The sequence below is a fragment of the Phodopus roborovskii genome, unplaced genomic scaffold (assembly GCF_943737965.1).
Source record: "Phodopus roborovskii unplaced genomic scaffold, PHOROB, whole genome shotgun sequence".
Classification (NCBI taxonomy): domain Eukaryota; kingdom Metazoa; phylum Chordata; class Mammalia; order Rodentia; family Cricetidae; genus Phodopus; species Phodopus roborovskii.
Window position 1 is genome coordinate 13,508,098 of NW_026126541.1, and position 26,472 is coordinate 13,534,569.

Sequence of the window (26,472 nt, forward strand, 5' to 3'; positions counted from 1 at the left end):
CTGGAGCGCTACCCATCCTCAAGTAGAAGAAATGAACCTCACTCAACAAGTTCATCTTTCCTATCAGCCGCTCAGAAACAAAAGCAAGTGGCCCTGAGGTATAAAAATCCACTGAGTAGGTTGCTCATTGATAAATTTGTATGGGTCAAACCCCAAACCCCTCAGTCGCGTCTTCGCCTGTAAGTCCCTCTAATTCTGGACTAGCCTACAGTTTACACATTGTCCTTGTTACACAGAAGCACAAGCCTAGGCCCAGAATGGAAGCAAACAGCTCTGGAAAGTCTGGTCCCAGTAAGAAGGGCCTCAAGCCTACGGCAGGCATCAGACCCTCACAGGAAAAGCACTTCTTGGGTCAGAGCATGGAGAGGAGCTGTGCCAAGCCACCAGGGAGTTTAGGCTATATAAGAAGACTGCTCTCAGGCCTGGGTTCCCCTGGGAGAGCCCATGGGACAGGGACAGTGTGTGGCACAGATCCCTGACAGACTTCAGAGAAGGACACGGGTGCTTGTGCATGTTTTAATTAGTCAGGGCCTATACTCATTCACACAGCACCTGCTTGCTTTGTTTCTTAATCCGCTTAAAGTCCCGGTGCTCTGTTTCTTAAGGTAAATGCATTTGGACCTGCTGTGTTTTCCTAGTCCTTGGACAAACTAGTCCTTTAGCTGTGCAGAGCTGGGGATGACTTCTCACAGTTAGTGCTCCGTACCAGTGTGAAGCTCTGCGCTGAACACCTGCACATGTTTCATGGAATGACATGAGAAAGTGATGTGTGGCTCAGCTCCCTTCACGTGAGGTCAACCACTCCCATACAGAGTACCAAAGAGGAGGAACCTTCAAATGCAGAACCAAAGTGTAATCTACTTGCCTAGCACCCAATTCTCATGCAAAAATTTTAGGATTCAGTTTTCCCAAGGTTTTAATTGTTAAGAGTTTAGATAAAGGGCAGTGGTGAAGGACCCTCCTGACCACACCTGCGCACAGGGCTGCCCCATCCTCTGGCTGGCAGCAGTGGCTCCAGACACCATTGTGGAGCCGGGGTAGGCCCAGAGCAGCCTGAGTCGGGCCTGCCCGCCCTGCACTTCCTTCCTCCATGTTCCCCCATGCTGCAGTGTGGGAGGGGCCCTTGTGCATGGCCATTCTGCTACACGCCAGTCTTTCTTGGCTGGGAGGTGCATGGGGTCAGGCCACAGATGGCACATGTCCTTCCTGGACAAGACAATTACGCTGCCCTAGAGGGAAGAGTCTCTCCTGCAGTTGTCTAAGTAGTCTGGGAGAAGGGGAAGGCCTGAAGAATTGGTCACACAGGTGCCAGCCCTGTTTGAAGGTCGAGAACTCTCCACAGAGCAGCTGAAATTATAGCCTATTCACCTTTGTACACTTGGAGACCCGGGAGGAACGATTCTGAATTCCTGGTTAGAACTGAGGGACTACTCAGAGGTAATTAGGTCATTAATGGGAAATGAACACAAAGGTGACCCCTCAACCCTTGAGAGCCCCACTTCCCAGCTCCCGGAGAACGCTCTACAAGTAGCTGCCACACTAGGGGTGGCTGGCGCTCTGGGCCCTCCTGACATACACAGTGAAGCTCTGAAAAGGGATCCAGCAGGTTTCTTTCCCACAGCAGCAAGACTGCCTGAGGCCGGTCAGTGCTGTGCCGCCTGCAAGGCTGACGGAAGGGAAGCGCCACCAGAGCCTCAGCTGGGCTCCTGGCTCCCCAGACCTCAGGGAGGGGCCCAGGTGGAGGCCTACTGGAGAGAGCCCAGCCTTGGCCAGAGGGTTTGCATCTGTATGCTCCCTAGTAAATAGATTTTTTCTAAAAACCTGGGTGTGTTTGAAAAGAGCATTACTCTCAGTATGGGGCTCCATATGGTAGGAAGGCGTGGTGCCAACGGCAGGCCACTCAGCAACCTTAGAGGCCACCCCCAGGGACCCTCCACTAAATAAGGCCAGCTCTTCTCTGTTAGGCATGGTCCTACCTGAGAACACTCCAGGACCACCAGGGTTAACACTGTCAGTGGTCATGGCACCAGAGGCCGGAACCCAGGTGTAGCAGTCACAGGACATTTGCCAAGCATTCCCAAGCCCGTGGGTCCCACTCCCAACACACACACAGACATACACACACACTTCCAGAGCCACCAACTATTTACCAGGCCACCAACCTAACATGTCACCCTCCCAGAGCCCAACCTGGGGTTGGCAGACCTCCTACCTGCGGGAGGAGGCTGATGTAGAGCCTTAGGGCAGGAAGCCAGGCACGGGAGATCTCTCTTCTCCAGCAGTGACCTGGGTGCCAAGAATCCTATCAAACACTATGGTCAGCGGTCCATTTCAGGGTATGAGTATCGATCCGCCAGCAAACACAGAGAAGCTAGTTAAGGATTCAGTCACCCAAACAGTACCTGCTGGCATGAATTTCACAACACATGGTAAACTTGGTATTAAAATAAGACAGAGACACACACAAAACAGTCACAACACACATTTGGTTTCTGAATCCGTTTGGGGTCAACCTGACTGGCTGTATGGGCAGCCTCTCTGGCACTGGCCACAGCTGAAGCAACACGCACCCTTGCGCAGGCCACTGCCCCACAGTCCAGGGACAAGATGGGAGGGGGCACTTGGCTCTACGGGAGGAGGGGCAGGACAGGCAATCCCTTGTCCTTCCATTAAAAAGGTGGGTCTAGAGATGCCGGAGTACACAGTCCCCCAACCCCACCCCGCCTCACTCCTACCCACAGATCCCAGGCACTCTTGTAGCTGCCACACCCCATGTTCATTAAAAAGCCCTATGGAAGGTTCCGTTTGGCACCTGGAGCAGCAGCTTGGGTTAGCAAGATGAGGCCAAGGAGGTGTGGGGTGGCTCAGCTGATGCCCCAGACCACCCCAGCATACAGGAATGTGGATGAAGTCAACTTGCTCTTGCCAATGATAAACCAGGGGTTTAAAATTCATTAACATTCATTTGGTGATAAAAATTCCTTAGGGTGGGAGCAAAATCACATTCCCAAGCAAGTGTTAGCCCTTCCTGAGGGAAAGGGAAACAGTTAAACATATTTTCAAAACAACACTATGTGCAGAGGGGCGTTTGCAGCGTCTGCCAACACCCACAGTGACAACAGACTTGGCACGTTCGTTCGTCAGTGACATGGTTTTCTTCATTCATCCGTCAAGTTCAACAGCGACACCCACCGGCACACAGAGGAAAGGTATCCTTCTGGGGACGGCCAAGGAAGGCCACTCAAGGGGCAAGTCCAGCCTGTGAGGGTCACATCATGGGATCACAGCAGAGTTAGCTCAGACAGACCAACTTAAAACTCTGCAAAAGACACTTAAAAACAAAAACATGATCTCATGAAAAAAATAAATGAAACAATTTTTAAATTCATGCAAATTGAGGGAGGAAAGAGACGATAAAAGGTACTGAAAAAATAAACATGATTCTATTTGGGCGGAAGAAGTTTGTCTCCGAATTCTTGAAAGCCATGCCCCAGCTGTCGATGTCACGTGTCTAGCTTCCATCCCTCCCCATGCCGTCCTCCGCAGCCTCCAAGGAAAGGGGCAAAGTCTTTGGTCTCAATGCTGTAGGTCGCAGCATGGCAGACAAGGTCACACTAGTGGACGTCATGGTCAGACAGGCCAGGAGGCCGAACAAGGAGGGCCGGAAGGGCCCTAGATGGCGCCTTCACTGTGCAGGCTGTGGTTGGCCTTGTGTGACACACAGTTCTGTTCATTGAGCAAGTTGGCTGTCTCGTCCGGCAACCCATCATGCAGCTCCGTAAGAGTCAATTCAATTTTAGTGTTTTCACTGTCTGAAGACTGAGGGGTTTTGTCCATCCGGGATGCCATCAAGGCATTTTGGTATTGTTGTCTGGAGATCTGGGGCCGGAAGAGGACACAGAAAACAAACTCAGACATCACTTAATTTTAGGTTCTCTTACACCCCAAAAGGCCTGGCGCTCTAGGAGAAAATCATCCTTGAGTAGAACCCGGGCAACTCTGAAGTTCAAGTTGATTCCAGAAACCAAGTCAGTTCTCACCACTGGAATCGTTTCTACATCTCGCCTATGAGGCTCAGAGACCAGAAAAGTGGAGACCAGCAGCTCCCATCAGCTCATTGGCTTTGGTTTCCAAAGGATTTCTACTTCAGTCTAGGAGGAAAACCTGTCTGGGGCAGAAGGCAACCTCCTAGTGCCTCCTAGGCCAACCAGGGTCACGAGCTACAGGCCCCAGAGAACCCAAAGGATGGGAGGAGCTACAGGCCCCAGAGAACCCGGAGGATGGCTCTTTCCGTCATCTCCAGTTCTGTCCCCTGCCGAGACCACGTTCACTTTGGCTGCTCACTGCATGCAACTGAGATCAATGTGTTTTCCAGAAGGAGGCAGGTGCTCTGCCGCAAAGGGGAGGGGACAGGCTGTCAGGGACAGCCAGCCCTCCCCCACTCACCTTGACGAACTGTAGGTCGGAGAGGGCTCGGACTGAGTAATCAGGGATGTAGACCTGTAGGAATGAAGAGTTGAGCTGGTTGTTGCTGCTCCCCAAAGTTGGTGTCATGGCATCAATCCGGTCACTTCGACTGAGAGAGTCTGAGTGGTTCAGGCCACAGGGGCGGGGAGGTGACTTATTTTCACCTAGAAAAGGGAGAAGACACTTTTAAAGCACTGTGGATACAGCCGATGGGGACTGGTCGCTCCAAATGAAAATCACACAAGCGTGCACTGCCTCTCTCCCACAGACTATGTGTGTCTCAGTGTGACAGATCCAATCAGGGTAGAAAGACTTGGCAGCTGGGAACCCTCCTCACAGGGGCCTCACACAGGTGGGGCTGGGACAAGGCCAGGGACTCTGAAGCTGCCTGAGACTAATAAGGACCAAAAAAATGACCCTCCATTAATTTCCTAGAAGCCAAAACTAATTGTCAGAATCCCTTGCCTCTCAGCCATCAGCCACCCCAAAGATGCCTCGGGATTTCAGGAGCACAGGTGATGGCAAGCGGTGAGCACCCACCAGCGCCGAGGGTTCCTGCTGTGAGCTCCTTGGAGCAAGTGTTCAGGAAAACGGGAGGACCTAAGTGTTCTTGTTGTCAGAGAACATTCCTCATAGCTTTTTTTTCTTTTTTAATGTGTCCCACCACATGCAGTCCCCATGGAGGCCACAAGAGGGGGTTGGAACCCCTAGAACTGGAATTAAAATTTTTAGCTGCCATATGGTGCAAAGAATTGAACCCGGGTCCTCTGGAAAAGTAACAAGTGCTCTGAACCGTCTCCCCCATTCCCTGGAGCTTTAGAGATAAATTGTGTTAAAAAATAAAGCTAGCTGGATGTGGTGGTACATGCCTTTAACCTCAGCACTCAAGGACAGGGATGGGTGAATTTCTGAGTTTGAGGCCACCCTAGTCTCCATAGAAGTTTCAGGACAGCCAGAGTTACAGAGAAACTAACCTAATACAGAAGACCTAAGTAAACAAACCCTAATCCCCATGCAGAGGAAGCTGCTTCCTCTCCACTGTTCTGACCAATTCACTGCACAGAAATAGCTGGCTGACCACGTTAAATGGGGTCCAACTGCAGAATGCCACAGTCACCCATCTTAATGTCCAGAAGATGTCCCCACAGAAGAGCCAACCTGTCCTGCCCCTCAACTATGGAAACAATGTATCACCATGGCCGCAGTCCACCTCCTACCTCTAGTGACAGGTACCAAATGCTCAGCCCATCCTCACCACCAACTCCCTGTGGAAAACATCCCTCAGGACAGCAAACATGGGTACACCAGGACCCTAGGCCACAGGGCCCTTACCCACCATCCCTTACTTCCCTGCCACAGCTCTCAGTGCAGGTTCCCACGGCTTCAACTCATCAGCGCCTCCTACTGCCCCTGCCACCTCCTGACACATCAGGCATTAATAACCAACACTTTAGACTCAGCAGAGGCGAACTTTGAACAGGTAACCAACTCCCGAGAAGCCCAGACCCTTATCTGTAAAATGTGCACAGTGCTACCCAGCTCATGTGGCCTGAGATTCAGAGGAAGATACGAAGTGCTGAGCACAGCACACTTGGTGGGGACAACCGAGAACCACAGGCGCACAGACTTGGTCGGTCGGCATCCTTAGCTGTGTTTGCAGATGCTATGGGTTTGGGAAACTGAAGGCAGAATTGGTGGACTGAACTGTCTGTTTCTTGCCCAGAGTGTTTTCTTGGTGGTTCTAGACTGGTGCAATGAAGCTTTGTTTTTTTGTGTGTTTGTGAATTAAACCCTCCCCTTTTCTCCCCTCCCCTCCAGTGTTTCTAACCCTGAATATACTTGGCTTGGGACCAAGCGCTAGAACGCTGTTTTGCCCGCTCTCCGAATACTGAAATCCGACGGTTCACTAAAGCTTTGCTCAGCTCTCCCCGTCTGGGAGTGTAATGAGCACCAAACACTAACTGCTGTCTGAAGACCAGAGCTTCAAGAACTCTGGTCCTGAATAGTAACCCAGGAGATGGGATGAGGGTTGGGGCCTGTGGGCTGATTTTTCCACTCCTAACAGAATGAATTCGGATGACTAATGAATAGACACCCACCCTTGGTGTACTAGAGGAGGTAAGTGCTCATCCTATCATATCCCTCTTAGTTCATATTAGGCTTTAATCTATTGAAATGTCTTTCTGTGGCACAATGTCACCTCCAATAAGTTTGCTTAATTAAAAAGAAGAAAAGAATAACACAAATTCACATCCTTCATCTGAAATCCTTGAGATAAAGGGGTACATTTCCAAACTGGTCCATAAGTGCATTACATCCCACAAGCCCTGCAATCCCAAAGCAGCCCTGCAAAATTCACACTGAGCTACAGAGCTGGCTGGTGGTGGTGCATGCCTTTAATCCCAGCACTGGGGGCAGGTGGATCTCTGTGAGTTTGAGGCCAGCCTGGTCTACAGAGCAAGTTCCAGGACAACCAAGGCTGTTACACAGAGAAACCCTGTCTCAGGGGAAAAACAAAAACAAAAACAACTCAGCTCCAATGTGGCACCGAGGACCCAAACACAAGGAGAGGCAGGGGCCCACCCAAGTTTGGGTTCATGTTTTGCTGTCAAATTTCTGTGTCAAGGTTTTATGACAGTAATAAAGTTTTATGTGGGCATGGGGGCACCCAATAAATAGTCAATGCTCTTGGGAGGCAAAAACAGGGAGATCCCGAGTTCAAGGTCATCCTCAGTTACAGAGCAATTTTAAATCTGAGGATAGCCTGGGCTACATGAGACCTCGTCTTAAAAAAGACAAAACAAAAACCTTTTCAAGCTGGACATGGTTTCGTACCCCCTTAGTCCCAGCACTCCAGAGGCAGAGGAAGGTTGGTACCTGCGAGTCTACCTGGTCTACAGAGTGAGTTCCAGGACAGCCAGGGCTAGCTAAGACCCCATCTAAAAACCAACCAACCAAACAAACAAACCCTTGCAACACTGTTTGGTTTTTCTGGCTTTTGATTCAGTTTATTTTATCCATCCTACCCAGAGATCCTTTCTTTAGGCAGCAAACTAGCAGACACAATAATGAAACATGCCTTCTTTGCAACCACAGGCACCTTCTGGAAGGGGCTAGCTATTGTTGGCTTAGTCCAACGCCCACGCACGAAGGGGACCTGTTACTGTGATGTCAGCAGGCCTGTGGGATAGGACCTTCAAGGCAGGGCTGTTTATTCCTGACCACATGGAACAGGCATAACAAAGAAATCTCAAATTCTACAGAGAAAGTAAAATTTGAATGTTTGATGGGCTTTGGCCAAGAGTTATCAGCTTCAAAACAAACAGTAAACAGCAAATAAAATGGGAGAAAAATATAAATGCATATGAGTATGTGGATGCATGTGTACTCCGTCACTGGTTTGAGCCAAACTCTTAAGGGTAAAGTGTGTGTGTGTAGGTCAGAGGTCAACCTTGGGTGTCTCTCCAGTGTTGCCCACTCACTGGGACCTGGAGCCCACTGATTCGGCTCAGCCGGCTGTCACCGGGGGCCTGCTGTGTCCACCTCCCCAGTGCAGGGATCACACACACTTCTGGGCTTGGCGTTTACAAACTGGAGGTCAGGTCTTCAGCCTTTTGCTGCAAGCACTGTAACAACTGAGCTATCTCTCAAACGGGGGTTGGGGTTTTACTCTGTAGCCATTCTGGCCTCAAACTCACTATGTAGCTCAGGCTGGCCTTGAACATGTGGCAGTCTGCATACTTCAGCCTTCTGAACATGGCCCGCCACACCCCACACCTGGCTGACAGCAGACCCAAGGGAACGTTAATAAATTTCCCTCTAAGACAAGCATTGCCAGCATTCTGGAGTTTGACTGAAGTTGGGCTGTATATAAATTTCATCAGTTAGATTTAAAATTATAAGCTGAATGGGGAAAAAGCAATACAGAAAAGTTGCGCTACCCAACATGAATGATCTTTCTTTCTTCCTTTCTTTCAATCTTCCCTCTCTCCCTCTCTCTCTCCCCTCCCTCCTCCTCTCTCCTCTCCCTCCTCCTCTCTCCTCTCTCCCCTCCCTCCCTCTCCCTCTCCCTATCTCTCTCTCCTCTCTCTCTTCTCTCTCTCCTCTCTCTCCCCTCTTCCCTCCCTCTCTCTCTCTCTTCCCCCCCTCTCCCCCCCTCTCTCCTCCTCTCTCTCTCTCTCTCAGACAGGGTCTCCCTATACATATAGCTCTTGCTGGTCTTAAACCCTTGACTCTCCTGCCTCAGACTCCTATGTGCCAGGATTCCAGGTGTGCACCATAGCAAGCTCAATTAAGGCTAAGCAATTTTAATTAAAGAAAGATTAAAACTTCTCTTTTTAGTGGCTGGCCATGCTAGGCACGGACATGTTCTCCTGCAGGGGGGATAATCTGCATCTGGTTAGGAATGTGCATGCACTGATTCCAAAACCAAGGTGAGAGCCAGGGCAGCAGGGCCATCTGCCTGAGGATGGCGGAAATACACCAGCCATTGGGGTGTGTGTGTGTGGGGGGATACACCAGCCATCTCAGGGGTAAAGGTCCCAACTCAGGGTGAGGGCAGCTTTTTCTCCCTTGCCAAGGAAAGTTCATACTCCCAAGATTTTGTCTTAATGGATTCTCCAGGAAATAAGAACAGTCTGGACTTGAGTTCGAGGCCCTCAGGTCTCTGCTAAAGATGGAGTAATACTCCGGGCAGATCTGAGTGGTCCAGGCCAGTGCAGTAAGCACTGGACAGTCACCATAGCTACTCTCCCCACCCCAGTCACCTCTGTTCCTAGCCCAGAGTTCCTTCCCAGTCCTCTGTGGCTTATGTTTTCCTGGACAGCCCCCTCTTAGTCAGCAACCTTAGAGTTTGGGGGCTGGCAGGAAACAGGAACAGCGTTGTGGAGAGAGTGGGCAGCCCTGGTGGCCAGGCTTTCCCAGGGGCAAGGCAGGCAAGCAATGGCATTAGGAAAAGGAAGCATGCAGATTACCTGGAGAGCCTGCCGCTAACACCTCTGTCCTGCTGACGACAAAGGTACGAGACAGGGACAAAGGAACTGAAAATGGAGAAAAACAGGGTGAGGCCGGCATCTAAGTCAGAAAGAGATCGTCACACCCCAGGGACAGCAGTGGGCAGTCTCCTAACAGGAGCATTCCACCCTGAAGTACCAACGCCCAAATGCCTTTCCAGGAAGAAAGACGGGGGATGCGCCACCATCAAGAATCTCATTCTTGTGCTCTTTTCTGGAAAGTTCTTAACGCCCCCTCCCTCCAGTACCCAAAACAAGCTTTACTCAAGGCCCAGGTCACAATCAGCCCCATACAACTGGAGGTACAGCTGGTGTGGGCTCTAAGAATAGGCCCAAGCCACACTCCAGCACTCAGCACACAACCTAGCAAGCCCTTAGTTACCTAACTCATTGCTATTCTTGGTTTCATAATTTTGGCCTGATGTTCTGAATTTCTTGGGATGATTGCACATTTCAAAACAGGCAAATGTGTAGAATGCCATGTTCAGGCTGCCTGAGAATAGCAGAAAAAGATGAGGCTCATGGCTGCTCACTGGGATGGGAGACCAGCCCTGCCACAGGAAAACCCCAAGGGCAGGCCAAGGGCAGGCCGTGAGGGGTGGGCGCGCCTTCCCACGGTCCTGAGAACCAAGGGCTGACAGCCCCGCTCAGATTCCTGGCTTTATTTCATTTCTTTGTTTCAAGACCAGGTCTCAACATATAGCCCTGGCTGGCCTGAAACTTGCTATGTAGGCCAGGCTGGCCTTCAGCTTAGAGACTATTTCTGTCTGTTCTCCTAGTGGACAGATGGTTTTTCATTTGGTTGTGTGCATGTGCATGTGCCACTGCACACATGTAGAGAACAGAGGGAAACTTGTGGGCAGGAGCTCTTTCTTTCCACTACGTGGACCTCAGGTCATGAGGGTTGGCCGCAAGCACCTTCACCTGCTGATGCACTTCACTAGGCCCACGACTAAGAGCGGACGCAGGCAGGCCTTAATGAGGTCACACCTGTGTGTGTGAACTGTGCATCTTACTGAACACACAGCCCCAGACTCTGCTCAGGAGGGTCAGTAAATCAGTGAACAGCAGCCTTCAAAACCAACAGCCGGGGCCTTCTGGGGAGGACTTGGCTCTAGGCTGGCCTTTGGTGTTGTTTTGGTTGGTTTAAAGGTCTCCTGTAGTCTAGGGCTAGCCTCAAACTCACTACATAGCTCAGGCTAGCCTCAACTCCTGGGCCTCCCACCTCCTTTACCACCTGCTGGACTAGAGGTGTGCCCATCCCCCAGGCTTTTTGCTGACTTTTTCTGAATGGGATTTTCCTTACACTATGGTTCAGTATGCGCTGGGCTGGTGTTTCGGTTTAAATAACCAGTAATCAGCAAGAACGTATTGCTTTCATCTCAGAGCGACCCTGTAGGTGTGGGTCTGTGAACAATGACCTCTGCTGCGGTGTAACATTTCCTCTTTGGGTTTGTTGTTGGTTTCCTGTTTGCTTTTTACCTTTGAGAGAGGGCCTTGCTATGTAGAACTGGTTACCAAGTGGACAACACTGACCCTGAACTTGGAGCAATCCTCCTGCTTCTGCTTTCCGGGACCCTTTATATTTTAAGGGTCACCACACCCGGTATACACAGCCCTCCATTCAGCTCTCCTGGTTACTAGAGGGCACAACAGTCTGTTCTCAACGCCACGCAACCTGCATCTTGAGCTGTGACCCAGGTCTTTCCATGCCCAGTCACAAACCCCTGTCCAGTGTCACCAGGCAGTGGGAAGGTCACCTTCAAGTTTACAACAAAGGCCTCCTAGGAAGGATCATGCAGACCTACATCCCTGGTGACAGGGGGCAGTGTGGCCTTAGGACTGCAAACCCTGTACAGGATGGTGAGTTCACTGGCGTTCTAATGGTAACATCTTATGTCCATCACACTGCTGGGTGGGACAGCAGGGGACGATTGCTGTCACAAAGACAAACTTGCCTGAAGGCTCCCATACCTGTGAAGGTTTTTTTTTTAACCCCAATTTGATAGCCTTCCTTTAATGTGGGCTAGGGTTAGCTTTGGGCTTTGTGAAAGGTTCCTAGTACAGAATGTTCTTTTAGAGCTGGGCTGTGCTGGCACATGCCTTTAATCCCAGCACTCAGGAGGCAGAGGCAGGTGGATCTCTGTGTTCGAGGCCAGCCTGGTCTACAGAGTGAGTTCCAGGACAGGCTCCAAAGCAATACAGAGAAACCCTGTTTCAAAAAACAAAAAACATAAAGAGTGTTTTTATATTTTGGCCACAAGGTGGCACTCCAGCGCCTCTGTTCTTTTTGCCGGCTTGACCTGCTCCTGGGCCAGGGAAGGCAATGGGGCAGTAGAGCCAGAGGGGTTGGGAGCACAGCAGAGTTGGCTGCAGCACGTTTGCTGGGCGGGTCACCTTCCAGGCACCTCAGAATCTCAGAGAAATACCCACCCACTCCGAATGACCTGCTCTCTGGGTAGCAAACTCCTTCATCCTCAGGAAGAGGCAACGGGAAGTCCCCAGAACAGTACTATGTACAGCTCAGACTTTGGGTGGGCATGGGGCTCTTCCCACAACAGAGAGGCAGGAGAATGCTCGGGAAGTACTCAGAGCTTTGACGCCACCAGAGCACATGGAGTCTTCACAGGAAACAGCCTGTGATGGCTGCTCTGTCAACCCCTGGGCTTGCAGTCACCACAACAAGGAATGTGGCACACACTGCCCGGGCATCACTGGCAGCAAGAAGCTGGTCCAGCGTTCGGTTCCCGCGAGGGAAGAGGGTGAAAGCAACCACACGGGACACAGATGGCTGCAGCGCTGGGCGGGCGGGGGACCCCTACCTCCACCTGCTGCGGTCCCTGCAGGCCCATTTAAACAAAGGAGGGAGAGAGGGCTCATCCAGGGCCCCGTCTGCACAGTTCCGCTCTCTGTATGTGGGAACCGATGAAGGTGTACACTTGAGCATCTGTCTCTAGTACACTCATCAGTGAGGCGGCCAACCATGAGGTCAGCGGGGCACAGGGAGGACTGACGGGAGGAGGCCACATCTTCCTGAAATGGTCCTGAGCTAAGAGCCTCGACCCACTCACCTGGAGAGGCTGTGAGGGCCATCACACCGTAGTATGAAAAAGCACTGGCTTCAAACTTCATGCCTTCTTTCCCAGCTTCTACTTCCACTCTTCCCTGTGGGAGGGAAAGGGAGGGACTTTCAGTCGGATTGGCACAGAAAGCTAGTTCTTCCCGGGTTTGTCTAAATTCTTCCCCCACCATCCCAAGAAGACAAGCTTTGGAAAATAAAGAGGAAGGTACATTCATTTCCGCTAGAAAACTGGATTGTGAGAGCAACAATGGAAAGGCCAGTATCTGGGCCACCTAACGTTTCCCTAGTGTCCCAGCTCTTCAGGGCCCTCGGTAGTAAAAAGAATTATCCAGACAAATGCTGAGGAGACCCTCCTGGTTGCTGCAGGAGGAGCCTGAGCTGGGAAGCAGCAGGGTCAAGGGTCAGCAGGCCATGTGTCCATGGAACAGGGGGGTGTGAACTAGCTCCAAAGGCCTGTGCTCTTCCCCAGGCGCAATGCCCTGGGCATCTGAGCGGACACCATGCCAGGCCCCAGGGCACTGCTGGGGGAAGCAGCCTGGGAAAGTGTTCCTCCATCAAAGCCAAACCCTCTGGGCATCCATCACTCTCTTCCCTGCTCTAGCATGCCTGAGACCCTCCCCCACCCTCCCCACCTCCCCCACCCTCCCATCCTCCCCCACCCTCCCCCACCCCCTCCACCTTCCCCCAACCTCCCCCTCCTCCTCTACCCTCCTCCACCGCCTCTTCCATCCCTGCAGCCTTCAGAGGTGTTCATCAGGCTAAAGAGAGATTTCCCAGAGAAGGGCCAGTGCGGCCGTGTTCACATGACCCATGTCACCTCCCCCAGGACAGCCTGTGCAAGGGGCAAACCAGCAAGCTACCATTTGCTAAAAAGGAACCATTAAACCAGGCATGGTGGCATATGCCTGTAATTCCAGGACTTGGGGAGTTGAGGCAGGAGGATGAGGAGTCCGAGACCATCCTGGCCTATATGGGCTCTCGGAAAGAGAGGAGGGGGGGATTAGGGAGGAAGAAGGGCAGGCAGGCACACAGGCTAGCACTGTGTAACTCATAATGCTCACAGCTCCAGGCGGCGGACACAGCTGCTCCCTCTTACAACCAGGGAGGAGGGGCCGGGGAAGGCTGGTGGTTGAACACACTCTCACAGCCACAACCCCACTCACGTGAACTCTGGTATCGTAGGTAAATTCTGGGGAGACCCTCCTTTTGCACCTCACATCTTCAGGTCCCCCTTCACCCCACAGAAACACTAGCTCGCCTAGTCCCCATCAACTCTTGGTATAAGGAAGGAACTTAAATTGTAGATCGTGTCTGTCTGTGTGCAGCTCTAACCCTCCCCTTGTGCATGCCGGGAAAGTCCTCCACGGCTCAGCTGCACTCCCAGCACGACAACCCATAATTTTAAAGCTACCTGCAGAGGAGCAAGTGCAAAAATTCCTAGCCATGCAGCCGGGCCCTACAAGGCGGTGCTGCGAACCCTGGGGCCAGCTCTTGTCCTCACAGACAGACTCCTCGGGTGGAAGGCAGCCCAGAAAACTAGTTATAGAAGGCTTCAAGCAAACACACCGTGAAGAAGAGACAAAAATGTAAGGGTTAGGACCAGGCATGGCAGCACTCGCCTGTAGGTCCTGCACTAGAGAGGAGAGGTAGAGGCAGGGCCAGCTTGGTAGGTCTACACAGCAAAAGTTCCAGGGCAACCCGGGCTACGAGTAACACTCTAGCTAGAAAATAGTCCCAAAAGTGTGTGCTGAGGTGACTCAGTCGGTGAAATGCCTGCCAAGCAACATGACAACCTAGATTTGGATCTCTAGCACCCGTGTAAGAGACAAGGGCCAATCACATCTAAGACCCTAGCACCTGGCGGTGATTTGCTCACTTGGATCTTTGGAGCTCACTGGCCAGCTCACTGGCGCTCTGGGTTCAGTGGGAAACCCTGCCTCAAAAGGTAAGGTGGGAAGCAATAATGCCCTGGCCGCCACATACATGCACGAATGTGTGTGTGTGTGTGTGTGTCAGAGACATGTATTTCCTGTTCTAGCATGAGGACACACTTTCTGCAGGAAGCCCAAGAGGGGAGATCTGGTTGAGCCACTGGTATGAAGCAAGGTCTAAGGCAGGTGACAGCAGACAGGGTTCCAGGCCTGCACAGACAGGAAAGGCTATAGAATCCTGGGAAGAGGCTGAGGGTTGCTTTCGCAGAGGAAGGGGGTCCAGGAAGATAGCTCAGTCCACATTAGGGTGGCTGGGCTGAGAAAAGGTGCAGGGGAGGGAGGAGGGGAGGGAGGAGGGGAGGGAGGAGGGGGAGGCTCAAGTGTGTGTTCGAGTGCAAGGGTGGGCATCCTGGGGGGAAGCAGGAATGAGGGCTGTTTCCAGTCAGGGTCTCCTGCAGAGAGCCGGATGGCTGAGGCGAGGGAAGAACATTCACAACTATCTCAGCTGGAGCTGTGGATCAGGGGTGATGGCAGTGGTAAAGAGCAGCTGCCACCTATGGCAGTGAGGGCAGGGGCCGGAAAGACTGCCGGAAAGGGCTCGCCAAAGAAACCAGGTGAGACAAGTGTCCCTGCACAGGGACAATTGGCAGCGGCAGCCCCCACAGGGTGTGGCGAAGCGGGTGGGCCTGCAGGGGCAGCTCTCCTCAGAGAAGCCAGACAGCTGGAGAGACAGCATCAGGAAGAGCATCTGAGTGAAGGCTCCCAGGCCTGCAGCTCCTCTCAAAGCTGGAGAGAGGATGGGGGCGAGGCGCAGTGGGCGCAGGAGGGCTCTCAGAAGGGTGGGCCCTTCAAAGAGAGAGAGGAGGGGACGGCAGGGACGGGTGAATTTAGAGCATCTGTGCCACAAGGGCATGGCAGTCCCGCCTGGTGTGCACGGCGCTGGCACACACCACCTGGTGTGCACGGCGCTGGCACACACCTGGCAACCGCCAAAGTGCAGGGTCCCAAAGTCCGGCCCAGCTCCCATGCCCAGGCATTCTGGGTAATCGGTATGAGGCATGAACTGGGTGGGTAACTTCAAGAATATGTGAGGTTTGGAGTCCTGTGTTCTGGCCGTTTGTAGGCGACGGCCCCAGATCCAGAAACTGTTTTCTGGTCTCCAAGACTCCCACAATGGCACAGGGTCGGGTCTTCTGACTGACTAATCGAGGATGAGACTTCACAGCCACACCTGAGACCACAGCCATCCCATCCATCCTTCAGGGCAGGCACTGGGTAGGGAAGGACCCACTCTCCTCCTGGATGCCACAGAGTCTCAACCATCAGCTACAGCAGACATGCTCTCACGCATTTGGGCTCCCAGAACTGGCAGCCGTTTCTATTCCATTATCTACTATGGCCATCATTCCAGAAAAGACCACACATTTTAACTGCCCCCTCCAATCTAGAAAATGAAGTTTCAACAGACATGGCTTCAAACTGAACATGAATTGCTCTGTGTCCTGCAGTCGTTCTTGTTTATCTTTCCTCCTACTGGTGGCAGCATCACAGCCACACTCGGGGCCACTTACGCCATTACAACAGATGAGAAAGTACACAAAGTGGGAGGCGGAGCTCTGGGGGAGTAAAATACACTGTACACCTGCAATTCCCAACAAACAAGCATAAAAAGAAACCACGGCTGGAAAGATGGCTCAGCAGGTACAGGTGGCTGCGGCCAAGCCTGACCACCCCAGTTTGATCCCCAGGATCAGCACTGATGGGGATGAGAACTGACCCCTGCAGGCCATCTTCTGATCCCCACACACATGCTGGGCACAGTTCTGGCAGGAAAAAAAAAAAAAAAAAAAACAGTGTCCAGATTATAGAAAGTAACACATGGAGCTGCGCAGTAGTGACGCACGCCTTTAATCCCAGCACTCAGGAGCCAGAGGCAGGCGGATCTCTGAATTCGAGGCCAGCCTGGTCTGATTTCTGAATTCGAGGCTAGCCTGGTCTACAGAGTGAGTTTCAGGACAGCCAGGGCTACACAGTGAAACCCTGTCTCGAAAAGCAAACAAAAAAAGGAAGTAGCACATGGAAATGAAATCACAGCAGAGGGCCGCGCTAACTGTTGAGCAGTTTGGAGCACTTGTTACTCTTGCAGGGGAGCACCCAGGTTTGGTTCCCAGCACCGACAAGGAGAGTACACCATCTGTAACTCTGACCTCTGAGGGCATCAAGCACGCGCACACACACACACACACACACACACACACACACACACACACACACGGCACAGAAATACAGGCAGGCAGGCGAAACACTCACACATAAAATAATAAATCTAAAAATAATAAAGTCATAACAAATGAAAGGTTCCCTACAGTCCCAGTATTCCATGCCTCCATTTGCTAGAGTTTAAAGTGCCCCCCCAGGCTGTCTCCTCCACCCTCCCCCACAGCAGTTCACCCCTCCCTGCCCAGGCCACCCTCCACAGGAGAAAGCTTTCCTGATAGGCAGGTTTAGGGACACCCAGGGACACCTGTTCATTTATGTGTCAGTAGTTTCAAAAAGATCATTTTAAAAGAACCTCAGCCATGTGAGGTTAGAGCCATCCCTACAGGGAAATGGCTTAAAATCAAGTGGGTATCTCTGCATACAACTTTTCCATATAGGGAAGGAACTACATTATTGATTTTACTTTTTAAATATTCATAAGCTTATTCTATAAAATTACAAAAAAAAAAAAAGTCAGGGCGGGACATGATGGACTCCAGGCTTTCTCGGAGGAGCAAGGGCTGATTGTAAGCTAACAAGATGGGAAAGAGGCGTACCCAGATATGCTGGCGAACCACTATACTCCCAATACTCTGTAGGCAGAGAGAGGAAGATCACAAGCTCAAGGCCAGCCAGGGCTACATACCAAGGCCCTGTCTGAAAACAATTCTTAATAGCAGTTTTTAAAAGGCTCTGGAAGGAGGTGTAACAGTGTCAGGCACGGATGGCCCGAGTTGAACTCAGGCAAGGCCCAGCCACACCCACTTTCTTCTGGAAGAATTAGGGTCTCACTTCTTCCTTCTAAGAGCCTACATGTGCTAGTCAGCCCCCACCTCTGGCTTCACAGTCAGAAGCGATGCTATCCGAGTCCATACGGTCCAGTAACCCGCACGACAGATGGCCCTGGGTGGTTAGCGTGGCCGACTGAGGCAGCCTGAAGACTTCCTCCCTCAATGGCCAGCACCCACTGGCCAGGCTGGGTGCTTACTATGCTCGCTCATGACAGGTTGCCATCACAAAACAACCAGCGGGCCCTGCCAGCAGACAGGATGTGGCTCGGTTGGTAGGTGCTTGCCTGACATGTACAAAGCCCGAGTTTGATTCTCACAAAGCCTGGCCCACGCCTTCAGACCCAGCACTTAGGAGGTATAAGCCGTTCATACTCAGTCACACTCAACTGTGTAACATGCTCAAGGCTGGCCCGGGCTGAATGTCATCTTGTGAAAGACAAAAAGGAGTGGCTGGAAAGAGAGCAAGGGAATTGGATGCTAAGCGCACAGACCTGGGCCGTTTCTTGGCCCTGCCTCTCAAAGACACCCGGATACGCCCTGTGTGACTCTGGAACACGCATGCTCTCTCGTCACCACTTTCTGTCTGGTGGCTGCACACTGAACCCTGGGATTCTGCAAGTTCACTTCATAATGTATACTTTTTATAAAAAATGGTGGCCACATACTAATTTATACACATTTTCATCGTGTGGTGGACCCTTTGCCTGGTGCCCACACCATACCGGTGCCAAGCTGCACAGCTGGGGCAGGCAGGGAAGGGAGCTTGTCTCACTGGGATCTACACTTAACAAAATCTGCAGGGTTTGGGAGCAGGGGTCAGAGCTCTGAGCAGGAGAGAATGGAAGGGAGCGGACCTCACAGAGACAGTTCAGGCATGCAGTCAAACAGCAGCGTGTACGCAGCCAAGGACTAGAGAGGTCAGTTGCTTAAGGCACAGCCACCATACTGGACAGGTGGAGTTGAACACACACTTAGTATTAAATAGTAATCTCTAAAGAGTAAACCCACGTTAGAGCAAAAGTGTCTTTGAAATCTGTACCAGAAGCTTTTAGAAGTATGAATGGGACAGTTGGGGACAGAGAGAGAGAGAGAGACAAAGAGACAGACAGAGACAGAGTCACACACACACACACACACACACACACACACACAGAGAGAGAGAGAGAGAGAGAGAGAGAGAGAGAGAGAGAGAATTAATTTGTACATAAAACGAGCAAGAAGATTAATGCCAGGGAAAGTTCCTATCCCATAAGCACCCAGCAAAGACAGTGGCTGGGCCTTCTGTTCCCTGCTTGAGACTGGCCACAGCCCTGGAGTGCCTGGAGGAGCCGTGCACTTTTCTCGTTGGCTTATTTAGATATGCTGCTCCTCAGATACCAACGGTATTTCACTATAAAACATCAGCTGTAAACGACAGTGATGACTTGCCTTTGAGAAGGAAAACCATGTCTGGCAGTTACAATCACTGTGCACACACAATCAACTTGTTAGATTTATTTCTGTTATGACCATGGCTAATGTGCCTGTATGTGCACCACATGCATGCCCTCGGGGCCAGAAGGGAGATTGGGTCCCCTGGGACTGGAGTCATGGGTGTTTGTGAGCCATGCAGCCAGTGCCCTAACAGCCAAGCTCTCTCTCCAGCTCCAACTGGACCCATTGCATATGCTTTACCCTTCTTTACTACATGAAGTCTCCTCATGTTATCATCTCAGACTTGGTCGCCTTTTAGACACATGAGCAATCTTTGCTACTCTACAATGGATTTGTTGTGTGTCTTCATGGACAGTATTGTAAAACAATGGTTTATATATGAGACCATTAATTTAGGGACTATAGTCTGTTTATAAGCACCTTTCCTGTCTATTTGTCATTTTTTTTATTTTAAAAATTACACTATTTGCTGGGCAGTGGTGGCACAGGCCTTTCATCTCAGCATGCAGGAGGTAGAGGCAGGAAGATCTCTGAGTTTAAGGCCAGCCTGGTCTACAGAGCTAGCTCCAGGACAGCCAGGGCTACACAGAGAGAAACCCTGTGTGAAAAACAAAACAAAGATACATTGTTTATGTCTGCAGAAGCAAACAAAAACACAATGTGAAAGGAGGAGGACACACGGAGCTCCTTGAAGATGGAAATGGTCAAAATAGGCACATTTACAACAGGAAATGTGGGGAGATCCATTACTCTGTGCAAATAATTGAGTTAACAATTTGTAATAAAAAATAAATAAAGAGAGAGAGAAGCTGCGGGAATAGCTCAGGGCTAAAGTGCATGCAGTAGAAGCCAGATGCGGCTGTGCATATCTGTGACCAGCCAGGTGCGGCTGTGCACATCTGTAACCAGAGCTCTCTGGAAGAACGGTGAAATTTTATTTTCTTCCACACAAACGAGAATATGTTATATTCACTGATTTTTTTCAGCGATGTATTTATTATATAATTGTATACATTAAGGTATAAAATGTTATTTCAAGTTGGAAACTAAAAGCTTAGTTTTGTATTTCAGAGACTTTTCTTTTTCAAAGAGGCGGGGCTCACACAGTTCAGGCTGGCCTCAAACTTAATATGTAGTGAGGGTGGCCTGGGACTTCTGATCCTCCTGCCTCTAGTCCTCCGTGCAGGGATTACCGTGCACTACCACACTGTTGAGCAGTGCTGGGGATCAAACCCAGCGCTGTAGGCGTGAAGGCACACACTCTACCATTGGGGTGCCTATACAGCACCGCATAGCATTTTATTCCTAACTTACCATGATCTACCTACGTAGTTTTATGAAACTTGACTTTTTATATTTACCGTATATGTTGGGGCACAGTATGACACTTTTTATGAGTCACCTATAAACTTCAGTGGTTCATGTCTGTATTCCCAGTACTTTGGGGGTAAAAAAACAGGAGAGTCAAGAGTTCAAGGTCATCCCTGCCTACACAGCAAGTATGAGGCCAGCGTGGCAGTACACAACAGTATCCTGCCACAGAAAAACAAAACTAAGCCCCCAAAAAGAATATTTCTCTTGACTTTTGTGTTTGACTATCTCTAAATCTTAATTTTATCTTACTGGTTGTATAATTTACTGTTTCTGTGTTCTTGGTATGCTCATGGGAAAACATCGCCGTTGTAATCATGTGCCTTTGGGGCCTGAAAAAGGCTCAAAGGGTAAAGGCACTGGCCATCACACCCAGGACTATAGCTGAGTTCTGAAACTGACATGGTAGAGGAGCACAGACCCCACGGGCTGACCTCTGCCGTCTACATGCTCACCACGGCACGCTCACATGCATGTGCACTGGAGCATGCAGCCGTGCAGAGGTGGTATTCTTTAAGCTATGTCCCTTATAAGGGTTTTCTCATTGGTCTGGGGCTCACAGATGAGGCTAGGCTGTCTGGCCAAGGAGCCCCAGGGGCCCACAGGGCTGGGATCACAGGCGCATTGTCCTGCAGGGACGTGGTCCACAGCCACAGTGCTGGGATTACACACTCACTACCAAGCACTGTACCTTTTACTTGGAGTTCTGGGGAGGAACTCAGGCCCCCACTCACTCGGCAAACATTTGACCTAGTGAGCTACTGCCCTGCCACAGTTCTGCTTTTAGATACACAGTTCTAGAAGTTACTTAAAACAGATAGACCCAATACAGATTTCATTGTGACTTATCATGCTCTTATCATCTCATTTCTTAAAATCATTAACATTTTAAAAGTCTACTTTTTAAAACAAAAATTCAAGTTTTGTTTTTATTCATATATAATTTAAATTTTATTTTATGTGACAAAATAGTCTTTTAATTAGATTCACTTAAATCATTTTTTGAATATGCTGAATTATATTTAATACGGGACTTAAACTAAAAATTGAAGTGATGGGCAAAGAGAGGGAACCTAGCGGGCTTACTGAGCATGCCCTGGGCTTGGTTTTGGAACCATGGGAACGAGGTGTAGCGACAGCAAAGGGTCAGAAGTTCAAGCTCAGGGCAGCAGACATTTTCAAGGTTGAGCACTTGTTGCCCAACCATGAAGGTCCCAGAAACCCACATCAATGCCAGCTGGGTGTGATGGCCCACCTCTAACTCTAGCCCTAGAAGGAAGACACAGGGCCAGTTGGCCAGCCAGACTAGCCATAAGTGTGAGAGCCCCTGCTTCGATGAATAAAGGACAGAAGAAGATGATTCCCAATATGAACCTCAGGCCTCTACAAGTATGTTAACATGTATACATATGCCCACATGTGCCAAAAATGTGCATACCATATACACATGTCCAAAGAAGGTCAAGGTCACCTTAAGTTACATAGGAAGTTTGAAGCCAGCCTAGGCTGGCTACACAAGAGCCTCTTCCAAATAATATTAAAACTATATGGTTCTACAATGTAATTCTAATTTCCAAATCAATTACTTAAGGAGTTTTTCCTAGGGTTGCAGAAGACAATCTTGCTGCAACCAGGCTAGCAGAGAAGGTGCCATTGCTGCTTTTTTCTGGCTGCATGAAATGCAGAGAGCATGCTCAGTAACCTGGCATGGATTGTGCTGGGGTGGCAGCATTTTAGGGTGCAATGTACTTGGCAAAAGACGACAGCTATGCCAGATTGACTGAGGGTGGCATGGTATTTGTCCTGTTATTCTCTGGTACCTCGGATAACTGGCTAGTTTCTAAGAACACAGACTTTGCCAATGCCTGCAACACAAGTACCCCATAGGTCTGTTCATCACCCCCACATACTACTTACAAAACCTGTGATATCAGCTCAACAAACAAACCACAGTATCTAACATACACAGGTATTCAGACACAGGTAGATGTGTCTAAATGACCTATCAGACATGTACTAAATGGCTTCCTTATAAATAAAAAGGGACTATAATTTCCCTTGCACAAAAAATGTTTATTTGTCTATATGTTTGAGACAGGGTCTCATGCATCCTAGGTTGGCCTTCAACTTGCTATGTAACTCAGGATGACCATTACCCTGATCTTCCTTGCCCCGCCTGCCTACTGCTGAGAGTATAGGCCTCCATGCCTGGTTTATGTGCTGCAGGAGATTGAATTCAGGGTCTTGTACACTCTGGCCACTGAGCCACAGCCCAGCCCCTCCATAACATGTTTTAAAGACGTATTTACTTTATGTATATGAATGTCTGTCTCCATGTACATGCCTGCACCACAGGCATGCCTGATGCCTGAAGAAATCAGAAGAAGGCATTGAATCCCCAGGGACTGGAAATACAAACTTTTGGGAGCCATTGTGTGGGTGCTGGGAACTGAAGCCAGGTTCTCTGCAAAAGCATCAAGTTCTCCAAAACACTGAACCATCCCCCAGCCCTGAATTCCTATAAAGCTTATTTTAAATAACTCATGGTTTGGAGCTTCTGAGATGACTCTGTGTAAAAGCACTTTGCTGAGTAAGTCTGGTGACACAAGCCCTTGAACTCATGTAAAAGTGGAAGGAGAAAGCTGACTCCAAAAGTTACCCTTGACTTGCACATGGCCACCCCCTCCATCACCAGCGCTCCTTTGAGGCAATGTTTTTTCTTAGGGGGAGCATTGAGACAGGTTTCTCCATCTGTAGACCAGGCTGGCCTTGAACTCAGAGAGATCCACCCAACTCTGCCTTCTGAGTGCTGGGATTAGAAGTGTGTGCCACCACCACCCGGTGACAATAGCTTTTTTAAGAACTGACACAAACACATAGATTAAAAAACAAATCTTGAAGAAATACGAACTGGATGGAAAGATGGCTCCGGGTTAAGAGCAGGCATTGCTCTTTCAGAGGATCTGAGTTCGGTTCCCAGCACCCACAGCAGCAGCTCACCACCACCTGTAACTCTAGCTCTAGGGGAGTCAACACCATCAGCAGATAAAGCACAGGCTGCTCTCGCAGAACATCTGGATGCGGTTCCCAGCACCCACACTGCGGCTCACAAGCTCTGTAACCCCAGTTCCAGGAGACCCGATGCCCTCTTCTGGCTTCTGCGGGCAGCAGGCACACATGTGGCACACAGACATACATGCAGGCAGCTTGTCCCAGGGGTCCCTCTTCCTGTGACTTGTCCCCAGACACCAGCAGAGTCACATGACCACACATCTGTCTAAGCTCCTGACGCCTACACCGTAGGGAACAACTTTCTTCATCCTCTGAAGTAACTGGGGTCTTGCTGAACTATTGTAATTTTAGGGCCTGCCAAGTACTGATTAAGCTTTTGATAACTCCAGTTTATATGCAGGAAGTATCTATAAAAACTGAGGGGGCGCAAGATGATGGGAGATGTCATTATGTATATTTGTTTCTCATACTGGTTAATGAATAAAGCACCGTTGGCCAATCGGAAAGCAAGATAGGAGGGACTAGGAGACAAGGAGGAAAGAGGAAGTAGGAAGGAGAGCCAAGATGGAGAGTCTGGAGAAGGCAGAACCGCCAGCTGCCTCTCCCTGGTAAGAGGTGGAAATACATAGAAATGGGCTAATAATTAAGACAGAGCTAGCCGATAAGAAACAAGTAACCGGGCCAACAGAATTATATCTAATACAGAGTCTTAGTGTATTGTTTGGGGCTGGCGCGGCGGCAGGAGGAAAAACCCGTACTCCTTACAGCAAGAAGTTAATGTCCTTAAACAAAACGGGTCCTGAAAGGGTGACTCGATACTACGCAGGAGGCATAGAAGTCCATAAAAACTAGGGTCTGACTCAGGGTAACCAAGGGCAGTGTCTGCTATAGGACTGTGACGTCACAAGTCCTCAGAGAGGGCTGGGGACAATGGGCTCCCCACCGAGTTGGGATTGTGTCCTTTAGTGAGAAGGCCTGGTCACTATTAATTGCCATTCCTTTAGGGGAGCACCACTGTGACACCAGCTCCTAGCAAGCAGTCCGATTAGTAACCAGCAACATAAATAACGAAGGGAGGAGGCTCATGGTGTTACTGGGACAGATACTAAGATATGGTGATAACAGGAGAGAGCCTGCTGTGTGTCTTGGTCACTGTAAAAGACCAAGCCCCAATGAGAATGGACAAAAAAAGAGGCTATAAAGAGAACCCAAGGAACACAGACCACTACATCAACCCAAGGAACACAGAACACTACATCTCAAATGCCCCCCCTCCCCCTCCGGCCCTGGACAGGAGCAGGCACACCAACACTCCAGAAGCCAGCAGTGCTGCCCTCTCTTGGCTCTCGGCATAGCACAAAGCATGAAGCACCTTTTGGTATTAGACACGAGATGGGTGGTGCTACCTCATAGCTCACCCAGCTCTGTAAGTGGAGACCAAACGTCCCCCCCTTATAAACACCCCCCGCAGGCCTCCTGAGAACAGAAAAGGTGGGTACTCCGTGAGGGCAAACAAGCATGGCGTGGCTCCTGACCTGCAGAATGAGAACGAAGTAGTCTACAGGTTTGTTTCGCTGGTAGAGGTAGCACTCAGGGGCTTTCTTGTTCTTCTCATCATACTTCAGCTCCTGGATGACATTGGGGTGCTTTAGCAGCCTTAGGAGGATCTTCTCTGACATCTGGGATGGGCTAAACGCTTCTACTTCTATAGACATAAACACAACTTGACATTACACTTCAAAGAAGGGGTGGCTGAGGTGCTCAGATAGGGAGGACACTTGGCGACAACGGCACAACACAGATGGACCAGACTTCCGCTTGGTGATCCACTGGGGTCAGATTACCTGGGAGCAATTACAACAGTGGCACACTGGTGTCTGGTCCTTTCTAACCCTTCCTTTTCAACCTGCCATTGCTTTCTGTCTCTGATTGACGGGAATGAAAACCAATCAGCAGCAGACCCCCTCCTGGAGTCAGGACACTCTTCAACACAAGCCACAACAGTCTGACTGTTCACCAACAGCCAAGGGAGGGCTGGGGGCTAGTGCCAGTGCACAGGCCTGGGCTCCACCTACGGCTCTCCCACGCCGCTGTCCTGAGCAATTCCAGGGACCACCGAGGGAGAGATTCAGAATAAAAGCAAGGCCGTGCGCACATCAACATGCCAACAAAAAGGAAATGGTGGTCAGCCCTGACAGGGACACCAGAGCTGCTGACTCTGGGGTGCTATTGTAAACGTGGACTCCGTGGTTTCTCAGAGGCAGAGTAGGGTAACACTGAGTTTTACGTGTGGCTCTTCCACAGTGAGCAACAACGGTACCAGAGTAGGAAGAGAACCATAGCACAATGTTGCTTAGCTTACTTTCTCAATTAGATGCTATAAACAAAAGCTACAGATTCTGGATTCCCGTCTGTGACTTTTTCATAGTTAAGACAGCACATGGCAGGGAATTTGGAAAATACAGAAAAAATAAAGAAAATAAAAATCATCTGTAAGCTGACTGCTTGCATAGCCATTCAGATCAATTTGGTGAGTATTTCTTTCCAGTGCTTTGCCTGGGCATGTGTGCCTGTGTATTCTCTCTCTCTCTCTCTCCTCTCTCTCTCTCTCTCTCCTCTCTCCCTCTCTCTCTCTCTTTGTGTGTGTGTGTGTGTGTGTGTGTGTGTGTGTGTGTGTGTACTGAATCACAAGTGTGGTCTTGGCACACACATACTCTGATATCCAGGGGCTCCTACTGAGCAGGAAGTCGCAGGCACTCCCCATGTCATGAATGTGAACAGTGCGCGCGCACGCCCATGTATCTGACGGTAGGTGACACTCTGCCAGTGCTGCCATTGACCGGTCTTTCAGGGCATTTGTATAAACACAATGCGTGTAGTTGAAACTTACTGGCCCATCTTGGAAACAGATGTCTTCTGCAAGCCTCTGGGAGCTTCCAGATTTTTCTCACCCTTCCCCTGGCCAACAGAGCTAACCCTTCACCTTAGAGGGCCGTTTGGGGATGTGAGAGGATTAGCCAGTCTCTTAGGTCTTTCAACCTTGACCACTTGGAAGCCGTCAGAGCTGGCTGGCCTGGTGGCTTCAACTATGTGAACACTTGCCTCTGGACGGG

At 50.2% G+C, this 26,472-nt stretch overlaps 1 protein-coding gene across 1 annotated transcript in view; it reads right to left on the minus strand.

Annotated features, from left to right (window-relative positions):
• Positions 1-2,936: 2,936 nt before the first annotated feature.
• Positions 2,937-26,472, minus strand: part of Cnnm2 (cyclin and CBS domain divalent metal cation transport mediator 2) — a 123,273-nt gene continuing 99,737 nt past the window's right edge. The window contains exons 4-8 of the mRNA XM_051199610.1: positions 24,895-25,064; positions 12,551-12,644; positions 9,441-9,506; positions 4,447-4,631; positions 2,937-3,879 (exon numbers count right to left, since the gene is read on the minus strand). Of these exons, the coding sequence (XP_051055567.1) occupies positions 3,673-3,879; positions 4,447-4,631; positions 9,441-9,506; positions 12,551-12,644; positions 24,895-25,064 (722 nt within the window). The 3' untranslated portion in view covers positions 2,937-3,672. The remainder of the gene's footprint in view (positions 3,880-4,446; positions 4,632-9,440; positions 9,507-12,550; positions 12,645-24,894; positions 25,065-26,472) is intronic.